Here is a 17,072-nt window from a genome sequence, read left to right on the forward strand (position 1 = left end):
CCTCCTCAAGTCACTATAGCAGGTATCACCTCCTCAAGTCACTATAGCAGGTATCACCTCCTCAAGTCACTATAGCAGGTATCACCTCCTCAAGTCACTATAGCAGGTATCACCTCCCCTCAAGTCACTATAGCAGGTGTCACCTCCTCGAGTCACTATAGCAGGTATCACCTCCTCAAGTCACTATAGCAGGAATCTCCTCCTCAAGTCACTATAGCAGGTATCACCTCCTCAAGTCACTAAAGTAGGTATCACCTCCCCTCAAGTCACTATAGCAGGTATCACCTCCTCAAGTCACTATAGCAGGTATCACCTCCCCTCAACTCACTATAGCAGGTATCAACTCCTCAAGCCACTATAGCAGGTATCACCTCCCCTTGAGTCACTATAGCAGGTATCACCTCCTCAGGTCACTATAGCAGGTATCACCTCCTCAAGTCACTATAGCAGGTATCACCTCCCCTCAAGTCACTATAGCAGGTATCACCTCCTCAAGTCACTGTAGCAGGTATCACCTCCTCTCAAGTCACTATAGCAGGTATCACCTCCTCAAGTCACTGTAGCAGGTATCACCTCCTCAAGTCACTATGGCAGGTATAACCTCCCCTCAAGTCACTATAGCAGGTATTACCTCCTCAAGTCACTATAGCAGGTGTCACCTCCCCTCAAGTCACTAAAGCAGGTATCACCTCCCCTCAAGTCACTATAGCAGGTATCACCTTCCCTAGAGTCACTGTAGCAGGTATCACCTCCCCTCAAGTCACTGTAGCAGGTATCACCTCCCCTTCCGTCACTATAGCAGGTATCACCTCCTCAGGTCACTATAGCAGGTATCACCTCCTCAAGTCACTATAGCAGGTATCACCTCCTCAAGTCACTATAGCAGGTATCACCTCCTCAAGTCACTATAGCAGGAATCTCCTCCTCAAGTCACTATAGCAGGTATCACCTCCTCAAGTCACTATAGCAGGTATCACCGCCTCAAGTCACTATAGCAGGTATCACCTCCTCAAGTCACTATAGCAGGTATCACCTCCCCTCAAGTCACTATAGCAGGTACTACCTCCTCGAGTCACTATAGCAGGTATCACCTCCTCAAGTCACTGTAGCAGGTATCACCTCCCCTCAAGTCACTATAGCAGGTATCACCTCCTCAAGTCACTGTAGCAGGTATCACCTCCTCAAGTCACTATAGCAGGTATCACCTCCCCTCAAGTCACTATAGCAGGTATCACCTCCTCAAGTCACTATAGCAGGTATCACCTCCCCTCAAGTCACTATAGCAGGTATCACCTCCTCGAGTCACTATAGCAGGTATCACCTCCTCAAGTCATTATAGCAGGTATCACCTCCTCAAGTCACTATGGCAGGTATCACCTCCTCAAGTCACTATAGCAGGTATCACCTCCCCTCAAGTCACTAAAGCAGGTATCACCTCCCCTCAAGTCACTATAGCAGGTATCACCTCCCCTCAAGTCACTATAGCAGGTATCACCTCCCCTCAAGTCACTGTAGCAGGTATCACCTCCTCAAGTTACTATAGCAGGAATCACCTCCTCAAGTCACTGTAGCAGGTATCACCTCCGCAAGTCACTGTAGCAGGTATCACCTCCCCTCAAGTCACTATAGCAGGTATCACCTCCTCAAGTCACTGTAGCAGGTATCACCTCCTCAAGTCACTATAGCAGGTATCACCTCCCCTCAAGTCACTATAGCAGGTATCACCTCCTCAAGTCACTATAGCAGGTATCACCTCCCCTCAAGTCACTATAGCAGGTATCATCTCCTCGAGTCACTATAGCAGGTATCACCTCCTCAAGTCATTATAGCAGGTATCACCTCCTCAAGTCACTATGGCAGGTATCACCTCCTCAAGTCACTATAGCAGGTATCACCTCCCCTCAAGTCACTAAAGCAGGTATCACCTCCCCTCAAGTCACTATAGCAGGTATCACCTCCCCTCAAGTCACTATAGCAGGTATCACCTCCCCTCGAGTCACTATAGCAGGTACCACCTTCCCTAGAGTCACTGTAGCAGGTATCACCTCCTCAAGTCACTATAGCAGGAATCACCTCCTCAAGTCACTATAGCAGGTATCACCTCCCCTTCCGTCACTATAGCAGGTATCACCTCCTCAGGTCACTATAGCAGGTATCACCTCTTCAAGTCACTATAGCAGGTATCACCTCCTCGAGTCACTATAGCAGGTATCACCTCCTCAAGTCACTATAGCAGGAATCTCCTCCTCAAGTCACTATAGCAGGTATCACCTCCTCAAGTCACTAAAGCAGGTATCACCTCCCCTCAAGTCACTATAGCAGGTATCACCTCCTCAAGTCATTATAGCAGGTATCACCTCCTCAAGTCACTATAGCAGGTATCACCTCCCCTCAACTCACTATAGCAGGTATCAACTCCTCAAGCCACTATAGCAGGTATCACCTCCCCTTGAGTCACTATAGCAGGTATCACCTCCTCAGGTCACTATAGCAGGTATCACCTCCTCAAGTCACTATAGCAGGTATCACCGCCTCAAGTCACTATAGCAGGTATCACCTCCTCAAGTCACTATAGCAGGTATCACCTCCTCAAGTCACTATAGCAGGTATCACCTCCTCAAGTCACTATAGCAGGTATCACCTCCTCAGGTCACTATGGCAGGTATCACCTCCTCAAGTCACTATAGCAGGAATCTCCTCCTCAAGTCACTATAGCAGGTATCACCTCCTCAAGTCACTAAAGCAGGTATCACCTCCCCTCAAGTCACTATAGCAGGTATCACCTCCTCAAGTCATTATAGCAGGTATCACCTCCTCAAGTCACTATAGCAGGTATCACCTCCCCTCAACTCACTATAGCAGGTATCAACTCCTCAAGCCACTATAGCAGGTATCACCTCCCCTTGAGTCACTATAGCAGGTATCACCTCCTCAGGTCACTATGCAGGTATCACCTCCTCAAGTCACTATAGCAGGTATCACCGCCTCAAGTCACTATAGCAGGTATCACCTCCTCGAGTCACTATAGCAGGTATCACCTCCTCAAGTCACTATAGCAGGTACCTCCTCCTCAAGTCACTATACATGGGTATCAATCACGTGACCTTTTTGTTGTGACGGCCATCTTTAGGACCATAGCGCCAACAACCGAGTCCAGGTGAAATGGCGTTGGCTACCGTTAATCAGATGATCTCTCATCTATCTGATGAAGAAATGCAACGCTATTCCCAAAAAATTGATATTTTAAGTTTTGATCCACATTTACTTCCCAATCAATTACTGACCCCGCTGAAATCGCTAGTTGTGATCAGCTGTCTGACCTCTACCCTCCTGAGCTGAGGTGTCATCACAGGGTGCCACAGGTCCAACATCATGCGTCCTTCTCTTTCTTTTGACAGCTTGGATTTGCTCAGATTTGCTGTAGCTATTTCTTTTTCTTTTGCGTTGCTCAGGTGTGAGATAATCAAACAAACTTGGCACATAGTCGGGGTGCAATGGATTCTCACTCTTGTGACCTACAGTGGTAGAATGAGATATAGTGACACATTAGATAGATACATAGATAAATGTATAAATAAGCAGTATAATTGTAGTGCAAAGTAGAAATATAAGGTGCAAGTGAACAGATAAAACATATAAGGTGCTTTGAGACTGTATTATTCTTATTATTATTATGACATGAGTTTCAGCTGTTATTGTACAGTGTGATGGCATGTGGCAGGAAAGATTTCCTGTATCTGACCCTTAGACAGATTAATGAACCGTGTGTGAGACTAACAGGTGGGCTACGTGTAAGTGAACGTTCGCAACGCGCAAAAAATAGTTTTAGAAAACTAGTTTCATCACAGCTGATCATAGCAGAAGGTAATTGTTACATCAGACGCAACGCGAACGGAACAATTCAGTTACTGCCCAGTGTAGCCTTGTTACATCTCTACCAGAAATAAGTAATGTTACTCGACCAAAAATCAAATAATGCAATATAGATGATTATTTTGTGAATCACTGTCATCATCAACATTTTTGTGTGGCATGTCATTGTATCATCTCAGGTTTGATAGCTAACGTCAGGTAAGGAGTTAACTTACCCGAAATGAAGTGTTCATTGCACAGTCTGGAGTGTTCTGTCGGAGTCCAGTGATCCCTTTTAATGGCAGCTAACCACTTATGTCTCCTTTCTGTGTTTTTGGGAATGTTATAAAACGTATGTCCCGTTTTTTTTGACTTACTGTTATCACAGCCCACGGCACAGCAGATAGAAGGCATTTGTACCGTTTACTTTCGGTCACTGGGCGGTCCTAAAGATGGCGCCGGCTTTACGCTGTGACGTCACATGATACCCGTGTATAGCAGGTACAATCTCCTCAAGTCACTAGAGCAGGTATCACCTCCCTTCAAGTCACTATAGCAGGTATCACCTCCTCAAATCACTAGATCAGGTATCACCTCCCCTCAAGCCACTATAGCAGGTATCACCTCCTCAGGGCACTACGAGTTTTTGTGTGTGTCTGTCTCTCTGTATGTGTGTGTGTGTGTGTGTGTGTCAGAGGTGCGCTGTACTGTGGACGGTCCTGGTTCCTGTCATCAGTTCTGTAAAGTTTGGAACGATGAGCCGATCTGTTCGTGCACCGAGGGATTCACACTACAGACTGACAAGAAGACCTGTCTGCCCCACGGTGAGCGGAACCTGTCTGTCTGTCTGACTCATACCTGTCTGTGTGATGCTCACCTGTCTGTCTGACAGTAAGATCCACCTGTCTTTCTGACAGTTTGATACACCTGCCTGTCTGACAGTATCGTACACCTCTGTCTGACAGTATGGTACTCCTGTCTACCTGACAGTATGATACACCTGGCTGTCTGACAGTATGGTACTCCTGTCTGTCTGACAGTATGATACACCTGTCTGTCTGACAGTATGGCACTCCTGTCTGTCTGACTGACAGTATGATCCACCTGTCTGTCTGACAGTATCATACACCTGTCTACCTGACAATTTGATACACCTGTCTCCCTGACAGTATGATACACCTGTCTGTCTGACAGTATGGTACTCCTGTCTGTCTGACAGTATGATACACCTGTCTGTCTGACAGTATGGCACTCCTGTCTGTCTGACAGTAAGATCCACCTGTCTGTCTGACAGCATGATACTCCTGTCTGTCTGACAGTAAGATCCACCTGTCTATCTGACAGTATGATACTCCTGTCTGGCTGACAGTAGGATCCACCTGTCTGTATGACAGTATGATACTCCTGTCTGTCTGACAGTAAGATCCACCTGTCTGTCTGACAGTATGATACACCTGTCTGTCTGACAGTATGGTACTCCTGTCTGTCTGACAGTAAGATCCACCTGTCTGTCTGACAGTATGATACACCTGTCTGTCTGACAGTATGGTACTCCTGTCTGGTTGACAGTAAGATCCAGCTGTCTGTCTGACAGTATGATACACCTGTCTGTCTGACAGTATAGTACTCCTGTCTGTCTGACAGTAAGATCCACCTGTCTGTCTGACAGTATGATACACCTGTCTCACCAGCTGAGTATCCATGTGGACAATGGTTGCCGAGCAATGAGACCGTAACAGCCCATGCCCCGCCCCCCTGCTCTGATGGACGCTGTCCGTGGCAGGTAGGTCCCTCAGCCAGTCACAGCCCCCCACCTCTTATCCCAGCCTATCAGAAAAGAGACCCACGACTAAGGCATCTATTATGATTCATTATTTACGCATATATAGGCGCTATATATTTATATTAGAATTATCTATAATGATATTATATGTATACACGTACAGGCGTTATATATTTATGTTAATATTAGCATTATCAATAATGGTATATTATAGGTATACAGGCGTTATAGATATGTATTAGTATTATCTATTAAGTATATTATATCTACATATACAGGCGTTATATATTTATATTAGAATTATCTATAATGATATAATATGTATACACGTACAGGCGTTATATATTTATGTTAATATTGGCATTATCAATAATGGTATATTATACGTATACAGGGGTTATAGATATGTATTAGTATTATCTATTAAGTATATTATATCTACATATACAGGCGTTATATATTTATATTAGTACTATATATATGCTATATATATGCTATGTATCTATGCATCATTAGTATTCAAACTATTGTTGTAATGTTGTCAGGTGTTGCTGTTGGACAACAAGGGGGAGGAGCTATGTCAGGGCGTGGTCCTAGGGGGCGTTGCCATCCTGACCTCCGCGAGCTGTTACACAGGAAGAGCCACAAGCCTGCGTGTTCACCAGGGTTAGACCCACAGTAACATGCATAACACAGTAACATGTTAAAATACAGTATTAACATGAAATAATACATTATTATTATGCTATAATATAGTGTTAACATGTTACGATGCAGAATTCACATGTTATAAAAACGTATTAATTAGTTCTAACAGTACTTCCAAAGTATAATAGCAGTTGCAAGATGTTACAATGAAAGTACATATTGTACAGTAATGTACATTATGTTATAATTCAGTATTAACATGTTATAACGGTATTAACATGTACTATACAATATTAACAGGTTTTAATACAGTATTAAAAGGTTATAATACAGTATAAACTTGTGACAATACAGAATTACCATGTTATAATAGTATTAATATGTTATAACAGTAGTAACAGGTTATAACAGTACTTACAGGTTATAATATAGTATTAGCACATTATAACAGTATTAACATGTTATAGTACAATATTGACATGTTATAATACAGAAGTAACATGTTATAATACAGTAATAACATGTTATAATATAGTATTAACAGGTCTTAATAAAGTATTAACAGGTTATAACACAGTATTAACGTGTAATAACAGTATTAACATGTCATAGCAGTATTAACAGGTTATAATACAGTATTAACGGGTTATAATTACAGTATAAACAGGTTATAATAACAGTATTAAAAGGTTATAATACAGTGTTAGCATGTTCTAATACAGTGTTAGCATGTTTTAATACAGCATTAACAGTTTATAATAACAGTATTAACATGTTATTATACAGTATTAACAGGTTACACTAACATTATTAACATGTTATAACAACAGTATTAACAGGTTATAATACAGTATTAACATGTTATAATAACATTATTAACAGGTTGTAATAACAGTATTAACAGGTTACAATAACATTACTAACATGTTATAACAACAGTATTAACAGGTTATAATATAGTATTAACATGTTATATTAACATTATTGACAGGTTGTAATAACAGTATTAACATGTTATAACAACAGTATTAACAGGTTATAATACAGTATTAACAATTTATAACAGCATTAACAGGTTATAATTACCATATTAACAGGTTATAACAGTATTAACAGGTTATAATAACAGTATCAACAGGTTAAAACAACTGTATTAACAGGTTTTAACAGTATTAACAGGTTATAATTACCATATTAACAGGTTATAACAGTATTAACAGGTTATAATAACAGTATTAACAGGTTATAATACAGTATCAACAGGTTAAAACAACAGTATTAACATGTTATAACAGTATCAACAGGTTAAAACAACAGTATTAACAGGTTATAATAACATTATTAACAGGTTGTAATAACAGTATTAACAGGTTACAATAACATTACTAACATGTTATAACAACAGTATTAACAGGTTATAATACAGTATTAACAATTTATAACAGCATTAACAGGTTATAATTACAGTATTAACAGGTTATAATAACAGTATAACCAGGTTATAATTACAGTATCAACAGGTTAAAACAACTGTATTAACAGGTTATAATTACCATATTAACAGGTTATAACAGTATTAACAGGTTATAATAACAGTATTAACAGGTTATACTACAGTATTAACATGTTATAACAGTATCAACAGGTTAAAACAACAGTATTAACAGGTTATAACAGTATTAAGAGGTTATAATCCAGTATCAACAGGTTAAAACAACAGTATTAACATGGTATAACAGTATTAACAGGTTATAATTACAGTATTATCAGGTTATAACAGTATTAACAGGTTATAACAGTATTAACAGGTTATAACAACAGTATTAACAGGTTATAACAACAGTATTAACAGGTTATAACAGTATCAACAGGTTATAATAACAGCTAGCTGTAATGACGGCCTCCTCAGGTGGTCAGGCGGTCTCCGTCCTCAGCGCCTTCCTGCACCGCGGCTTCCAGGCGGGTCTCCATGACAACGACCTGGTGGTCCTCCACCTGGCCACGCCCCTGCTCTTTGGCCCCTCCCTCTTCCCGCTCTGCTTGCCCACCAAGGACTTCAGTGAGAACGTCCTGATGCATGCTGGGAGCCCCGGCCTGACGTGGCTGGGGTCGGAGGTCGTGACCTACGTGACCCTGGACGCCTGCCGCCGCCTCCTCAACACCTCTCAGCCAATCAGCAACAAGATGTTCTGCATGGCCGGCCCCCCCGCCCGGCCCGGCCCGCAGGAGGCGGAGCGGCGCTGGCGCGCGTCCCCGGTGGCGTCGCGCCGTCACGGCACCGCCTTCCTCACCGGGCTGCTGCTGCCCCTCCCCCCCGGGGGGCGGGGCCAGGGGCGGGGCCTGCTCTTCACCAAGCTGTCCCGCTTCCTGCCGTGGATCGGTGCCACGCTGGAGCGCGTCCAGAGACTCCAGGAGGAGGTGCACTGACCCCCCCACTGACCTCGTTAGTTCAGTACCTCCTCACTGTAGCAGGTTCAGCCTCTGGAGACGACTCAGACCGGACCGATAAACTCAATGAACACACATGTTGTTGTCTGTTATTTATTCCTGAACACGTTGAGCCTGATAGTTACAGCCAAGGGCGTAGGAACCGGGGGGGACGGAGGGGACGTGTCCCCTCCAATATCGGAGAGAGGCGCATTTGTCCCATCTAAAAATTATACCGGATCTGTCAGGTTTCCGATATGTGTCCCCCCCAATGTTAAACTCATTCCTACGCCCCTGTTTACAGCACAAGGTTCTGGTATGGAACCCTAACCCCTACCTGCTCCTTAACGACCTGTCTAACCCCTACCTCCTCCTTAATGACCTGTCTCTGAACTGTCTAACCCCTACCTGCTCCTTAATGACCTGTCTTTGAACTGTCCAACCCCTACCTGCTCCTTAATGACCTGTCTTACTGTCTAACCCCTACCTGCTCCTTAATGACCTGTCTCTGAACTGTCTAACCCCTACCTGCTCCTTAATGACCTGTCTTACTGTCTAACCCCTACCTGCTCCTTAATGACCTGTCTCTGTACTGTCTAACCCCTACCCCCTCCTTAATGACCTGTCTCTGTACTGTCTAACCCCTACCTGCTCCTTAATGACCTGTCTCTGTACTGTCTAACCCCTACCTGCTCCTTAATGACCTGTCTCTGTACTGTCTAACCCCTACCTGCTCCTTAATGACCTGTCTCTGTACTGTCTAACCCCTACCTGCTCCTTAATGACCTGTCTCTGAACTGTCTAACCCCTACTTGCTCCTTAATGACCTGTCTCTGTACTGTCTAACCCCTACCTGCTCCTTAATGACCTGTCTCTGTACTGTCTAACCCCTACCTGCTCCTTAACGACCTGTCTCTGTACTGTCTAACCCCTACCTGCTCCTTAATGACCTGTCTCTGTACTGTCTAACCCCTACCTGCTCCTTAATGACCTGTCTCTGTACTGTCTAACCCCTACCTGCTCCTTAACGACCTGTCTCTGTACTGTCTAACCCCTATCTGCTCCTTAATGACCTGTCTCTGTACTATCTAACCCCTACCTGCTCCTTAATGACCTGTCGACTGACCACGGAATCGGTACAGAATCCGCACGGGCCGGAATGGTTTAAGCGCTCTGAGCCGCTGCCGAACTGTTAATGTGCAAAATGAGCCCCTCCCTCTTTTTTGCTCGACCACTAAATTTGAAGGCTTTGTAACCAATCAGTTAAGAGACATACCAGACCAAAGTAATGCAATAGACCTCTGAAGAATAAGTCCCGCCTGGATTGTCTGTGCCGTTAATGCTTCTTCATAATAGTTAACTACTTTAACGGCACCGACAATCCAAAACCCAAGTGGAATCTAGATGGAAAAAGTGTGTAGTTCAGAACGTGAGCAGCTTTTACTTCTTCGCCACCTAGAGTTTGTTATGTACGATCATTCAAAAACCCCATGTTGTTTCCCATAGGCATTTATCCGATGGAACCAGGAGCCTCTGAGGTGGGACTTGTTCTTCAGAGGTCTATGACGAGGGCTGCACTTCCTGCCTTGTTACACCGTAACCTATAGCTGTGTTGTCTAGTTTCACTACAATGTAATGACCCCTACTAGCTAGTGGAAAATACATTTGTGTCTAATACAGGGTTATATTTGTGAGGCTATATATTGAGATGTGTCTCTCTCTCTCTCTCTCTCGCTCTCTCTCTCACACACACACGCACACGCACGTACACAATCACTCCAACTTCTCCAACAACATGGCTAGGCTGTTTCAGCAAGACCACAACAAACCATAACTAACCATGCAGTATGCCGAAGCCGGAAAGGACATACGCACATTCGCACACACTCGTCTTATGCACAACAATCAGTTCTATACATTGCGTCTTTCTTCTGTTTGGCGCACATGGCTAATTTGCACACGCGCACAGGACTGGCTGGCTCCGCTTGGCAGAAAATAGAACATATTTGTGAATAAATGTTTTGAATTCTGAAAACTGGACATGGTGAGCTTAAAAACAATCAAGTGACCATTAGTGAGATGGCCTAAAACGGCATACAATTGAATTATTTCAGGAAATAGGCTTTCAGGATCAATTCAGATGTTCAACTGTTCGGATTCATTTTTCTTAGCCAGTGAAAGTGATCAGCTGTAGATTCCACACTGGGCTAAAATACTTCACTACAAGTAGCCCTATAAATCCTAAAAATAATGCACCATAATTGGATTACTGCCACAAGCATAGGCAGAGTATTATGCACAAAAATGGTCCCTGTCAGACAGTGTTTTTCTGTTCTAATGTTTTTTACATTTCCCTGCTACAGTCGCTAGTTTAATCTACAGCAAACATCAAATTATGTAAAATCGCAGTTGCTTGGCTATCCTGTAAGAACCGTACGCATTTAAAATGCAGCTGTAATCAGCGTGACTATGACTTTGCCAGCCGATCCAGGGGGGCTCTTAAATAATGATTAGGAGGATTATTAGAGGATTTTCTACCGTCATCCTCCCTCCAGTTTATCACAAACATCCGGAGATTAAGTTGGTTTACGAATGTTACTCTATTGAATCGTGTACCAGAGCAAGCATTAGTACAGTGCACCAGTGCTTTGTATTTGATTTGATTTACAGTGCTCTAGTTATGTATGTTTCAAAACAACAAATGCATCAAAGGGTAAATGTAGTGTATTAGGGATATTTTCCCTTTTTTTCAGCAGACCCCCTCAAAAACATTTCCTGCTCTTGCTCACGAAGATTAATCTAATGAATCGTGTCCCAGAATACGATTGTCCGACTTTATTACAGGCCTACTGCACAGAACGAAATGTAAACACATGCATTTTGGATGGGAGCATTTCTCGGATTATAAACAGGTAGCCTATATCGTCATGTCAAACCAAAGGAATGACCAAAATAAACCCACAAACCGGAAGAAACCATTGTCCAGTTGTCCATGTTGCGCTCGGACTATAAAACGGGCAGAACACAACACCAAAACACGGAAGTATCTTGAACGGCAACTAAAAAGTTTAGTGCTCGTCCATTCCAAAACATGGCAATCCCGTTCAACCAACTGCAAACACCAGAGGGGCAGGCGGTAAGAAACCGAGCTCATCAACGAAGACTGGTAGATAGCGTTAGGCACGGGGCCGGTCAGCAATGCTTGGGTTAACCCTTTAAATGCCAGCGTGGTCGATGTATGGACTTTCATTGATAATATGATTGTTTAAATGAAACGGATTGAATTATGGTACATGATTGTCTATTGAGCTCATATTTAAAGGGGAACTATGCAACTTTGGCCACTTCTTCGCTGTTTTCTTGGTTTGCGCTCGCTTTGAGCTCCCCCTACAGCTTCGGAGGAGATATTTTACAACACTGTCGTAACAACTCGTTGACGGCCCTTCCCCATCCACTTCTACGCCAGCCATGTGCGTTTATTTTCAAAGAAGCGGGCGAATGCGTGGAGCCATGTCTGAGGTAGATGTTCATAAAGAGTAGACAAGGTTATACATTTTGAAAGGGTGTATGCGTTACAGTAAACCCATCCTTTTTTATAGTCGACGGGGAGATATATCCTAGATTATAATTGTTTTATCTTTGGTTGTTGAACAGAACGATCAGTGTTGGCCAACATAATACATAACGATAGCATGAACAATTTGTTCAGCAATCTTACATTTATGTATCTGCTCAAGTACGTCACTTGTGTACGGAACTAGAGGGAAATGGATTCAGAGATGAGACAATATGCTGTCGCTCGTCCCCGCAGGAGAGTTGTCATAGGCAGATGCAGTGTCTGGAAGATTAGGGACACATTTACCTTTACGTGTAAATGCTTGCAAATAAACATTGTGAATAAATATAATTGTACATGGTTTTAAACCACCTTTCTTTCATTTGTTTGTTCAATAATACACACTTTGGTTAGAAAAATATTTATTTTGGATATTGAAAGAAATGCAAGTGACAGTTCTTCATGGTTGGTTTTTTGCCTTACGGCTACTGTGTAACATCTTCTCGAGGGTTCTCTGGGTCTCCTCGTGGCTCTTGTACCCGCACAGGTTCGGGTGTTGGTGGTGGCTGTACCGGGGCAGGCCGGCCGAGCCGTGCTGGGTCATCAATCCTCAAGCCTCATAACAATGCTGTTTGCCAACGCTTGTAACTAAGAAAAAATACAAAGCAATATTTTTACAAACATATTTACAAGAGGGAAACTCCACCAAAGGTATAACATGACTAAAGCTATAATGGAGGTTCACGTACCGTAACAGTTCTGTTACCGAGGAAGATGTGCTCTCGCGCAGGGTGCTGCATCGTGTGGCCGGCCGGACCGATCACGTGATATAGGATATACACTCTTAGAAACCCTGAGGCGTTGGAACAGCGGTCTGGTGATCTGAATAAACTAGACCCTGGACTCAGGGATTGAGCCTGTATCTGGGGGACGAGACAGACGATCAGCGGTCTGGTGATCTGAATAAACTAGACCCTGGACCCAGGGATTGAGCCTGTATCTGGGGGACGAGACAGACGATCAGCGGTCTGGTGATCTGAATAAACTAGACCCTGGACCCAGGGATTGAGCCTGTATCTGGGGGACGAGACAGACGATCAGCGGTCTGGTGATCTGAATAAACTAGACCCTGGACCCAGGGATTGAGCCTGTATCTGGGGGACGAGACAGACGATCAGCGGTCTGGTGATCTGAATAAACTAGACCCTGGACTCAGGGATTGAGCCTGTATCTGGGGGACGAGACAGACGATCAGCGGTCTGGTGATCTGAATAAACTAGACCCTGGACCCAGGGATTGAGCCTGTATCTGGGGGACGAGACAGACGATCAGCAAGACAACCATGAAAACAAAGGTGTTTGGTAGCGAGTACCTAACACCCCAGCTAGAAACATACAGGGCTCACAACCAAACGGTCGAGCTAACACATCTTTACAGAGACTATCAACATCAAGAAGCCACAACCCAAAGAGGACAAAGGTCACCAAGGGTACTTACAATTTGAAGAGCAACACGGCCGTGGCAAGTCGGCGTCCGATTTGCAGTCTTCTTTTTCTTTCAGTTCACGCTATTCCTGAGAAGCTCGCCCAACGTTTCCTCGTGTCTGGCCTCTCTGTCGGTCAGTCTCCCTTTTCTCTTCTTCTGTTTCTCCGACATCGGGTTTCTCTGTCTCTTTTTAGTCGGCTGATCCATGATGAATGTAACAATCCCTTCGCTACTTGTGTTTATAGTGAGCCGGGTCCGTGTTTGTGGGTCTGTAGTGCCGTAAAGCAATTCGGTGCTTCGCGAGACCCGAGACTCCCGTGAGAGTGGGCGGCGGGTCGCCGGCAGGAACTTGCACATTCCCTTTTTCCGCCAAGATGCGCTAGGGGGAGTCGAAACAGCGACCAATCGACCCATAAAGTGTTATAGAACCATCACAATGACACTTAACCTCTTTTATTAAGGTACATTAAGCCAAAAAAGTTGCATAGTTCCCCTTTAAAAGGATTATGGTAGGATGTTATTTAAATAAGAAGTAAATATTATATATATTTATAGTTAGAAGTGTAATATTAAGGTTACAAAATCCCTGAATATCATTAAGAATGATTAATAGTGGGATAATTTATTTTGCACTTTTAATTATTTAAGGGAAATAATCATTTGAAAAGAAAATATTTTTCTGTTTGCATTTAATTTCACATTGTAAAACAACCTTTTTTTGGATTGTTGATTCAAAGGTTTTTCACCTTGCTAACAACTGAATTACTTACAACTGACCATCAATTGAGAGTTCAATAAAAGAACATAAAGAGGAAACAGTTTTTTTATTGAGTGAAACCCAGTAGGAACTCTGAGTGGATGCACCTATCTCTTTCAAGTGAAGAATGCACAAAAAAGGGAGAGCTTCTAGCTCAGGGGTCGGCAATCCTAGGCACACGTGCCACCACTGGCGCGGGGCAGCATAATCATTGGCACACTTGGGAAAAAAAAAAAAAAAATATTATTATTATTATTATTGTTAAAAAAATTCACAGCATAATGCGGCAGCATAATCATTGCTTCCATTTTTTTTTGCACTTTATTCTGTTTTGGGCATTTCCTCCCAGTGCAAATATGTTTAAATTAGTTACAGAAAGCAGTGTTCTGAAATGGGATCAATTAATAGTTTTTAAACCTATGTTGTGAGTAATGGAGAAGAAAATACTTAAAATATTGTTGCAAGTGGCCTGTATGCATCGCCTTCACATGGTTTTGCAAAGCTGTACATGTCTTAAAGATATTGATGTGGATGGTTCCAACATTCTCATATATTCTCATTTTTTACATTTCTCACAGTGCAAATATGTTTTTTGAATGAGTTTCTGAATGTTTCTGATATGTAGTTGTAATTTGTAATTTGTAAGCCCATGTTGCAAATATAACAACCCAAAAAACATTAAAAATGATGCATGATTGTCGACTATATGGAAATAGTATAATTCCAGGTCTTCTGGAAATGTTTTTGATCGCTGTGTCGTAATTCAGATTCATTTTTAATATATTGTTGCTTAAGGCACACTCATTAACGAGAAAATGTCAAACTGGCACTGCATGTTGAAAAGGTTGCTGACCCCTGTTCTAGCTGGAGTCGATCACACTCTCTGTTGGAGGAAGATTACAGCTCAGCTGTCGTTATCGCACCACAGGGCGGGGACAGTCCGTGTTTATTCATCACTATTTTTAACAATGTTGAAACCAGTCGGGTTGGAACCAGACAACTACTTCTTCATTGCACACAAATAGTCTGACAACAAAAAAAAAGAACCTGTGATTGTCTTCAGACTACTTGGACTGACGTTTACAAGTCAGGAGAAATACAGTAGGATGTAGGACCATACATCGTGTGTGCGTGCGTGCGTGTGTGCGTTTATGAAGGCTAGGCTTCGATTTCCCTGAAAGCACGTGACCGAGGGGCGAGTCCTGTGAGTTTCGAGGCTATAAACTTCCAAGTGCGTCACTGCACCTCATTGTTCGAGGCTACCTCCTCGTCGTTCTCGTCTATCGCATCAACTCAATCTTTTTCGAATTCCACTTTTAAATCCTTTTCTCTGACTTACTTGTTTTAGGAACTCTTCATCCTCCGTTTCTTCCCTTGTATTTATACTTTTATAACTTTATACCATACCTAACCGCATTTTAATCACGTAATAGAAAACATTGTTTTTTGTATTTTATAATTATTGTTGTAATATTTATGATATGGTTCCATGCCGCCTTCTTTATAAGGCATTGCTTGTTTAAATAACAGCAAATGATAAGTGATTAAATACAAAAGCAATGTTTTTTACACAGAGCAAGACATTTATTTATATTTCTAGAAATAAATATATAGTTTTAAAGTTAGTTAATTAAATTAAAAATTAGAAAATCCATGAGAAATACAAATTGCAGCTCGTTGCATTGATTGTTGGAGGCGGGGTTGGAGGAACGAGGTTGTAGTTTAGGTTCGGCTGGCCTCTTGGAGGAGAGTTTGCCCCTGTGAGGTCAAGGCATTGCATTCAGGAATAACCAGCATTTACCATCAGAACAATATAGCCCATGTTATGCAACTCTTCCTGCATCAAACAGTATTCACATGTCAACAGAAGCCCTGAGAGACACAGATGATCAGCTGACAATATTGATGTGGCTACATCGAAAGAGCTGTCATGTGTTTCAGCAGACATTAGTACTTCTACTTATTAAGGTTGAGTGTATAAATCAATAAGTAATATTGGTTGGGTAAAACAGTCTTCATTCTGTAAATACCAAACGTTGCCTTCCGTATGTCACTAAATGGTTTATTACAATGCTTTTGTGCTCATGAAATTACAGCAAAGGTTTTGTTAAAGACCATTAATATGGTCAGGAGATGTTAATATATAAAAAGATACATAATTATTAAGTCCCGACAATTGTTACTGTGATGGTTTAGAGCAGGATAATAGCTGACTGAAGTTATAACAGGTTATTGTTATTGTGATGGTTTAGAGCAGGATAACAGCTGACTGAAGTTATAACAGCTTATTGTTAGTGTGATGGTTTAGAGCAGGATAACAGCTGACTGATATAAAGTTATAACAGCTTATTGTTAGTGTGATGGTTTAGAGCAGGATAACAGCTGACTGATATAAAGTTATAACAGCTTATTGTTAGTGTGATGGTTTAGAGCAGGATAACAGCTGACTGATATAAAGTTATAACAGCTTATTGTTAGTGTGATGGTTTAGAGCAGGATAACAGCTGACTGATATAAAGTTATAACAGCTTATTGTTAGTGTGATGGTTTAGAGCAGGATAACA

At 42.4% G+C, this 17,072-nt stretch overlaps 2 protein-coding genes across 17 annotated transcripts in view; both read left to right on the forward strand.

The window, feature by feature from the left end:
* The window catches only part of prozb (protein Z, vitamin K-dependent plasma glycoprotein b), a gene marked incomplete at both ends in the record, with an annotated part of 17,862 nt that extends 9,152 nt beyond the window's left edge, over nt 1-8,710 (forward strand). Inside the window, 4 exons of the mRNA XM_079735603.1 lie at nt 4,548-4,676; nt 5,544-5,635; nt 6,181-6,301; nt 8,193-8,710. Of these exons, the coding sequence (XP_079591729.1) occupies nt 4,548-4,676; nt 5,544-5,635; nt 6,181-6,301; nt 8,193-8,710 (860 nt within the window). The remainder of the gene's footprint in view (nt 1-4,547; nt 4,677-5,543; nt 5,636-6,180; nt 6,302-8,192) is intronic.
* The window catches only part of LOC307074772 (NACHT, LRR and PYD domains-containing protein 3-like), a 408,596-nt gene that overhangs the window by 304,015 nt on the left and 87,509 nt on the right, over nt 1-17,072 (forward strand). The gene's annotated exons all lie outside the window — the stretch shown is intronic.

This window comes from Pollachius pollachius, assembly GCF_949987615.1.
Source record: "Pollachius pollachius genome assembly, chromosome: 4".
Lineage (NCBI taxonomy): Eukaryota > Metazoa > Chordata > Actinopteri > Gadiformes > Gadidae > Pollachius > Pollachius pollachius.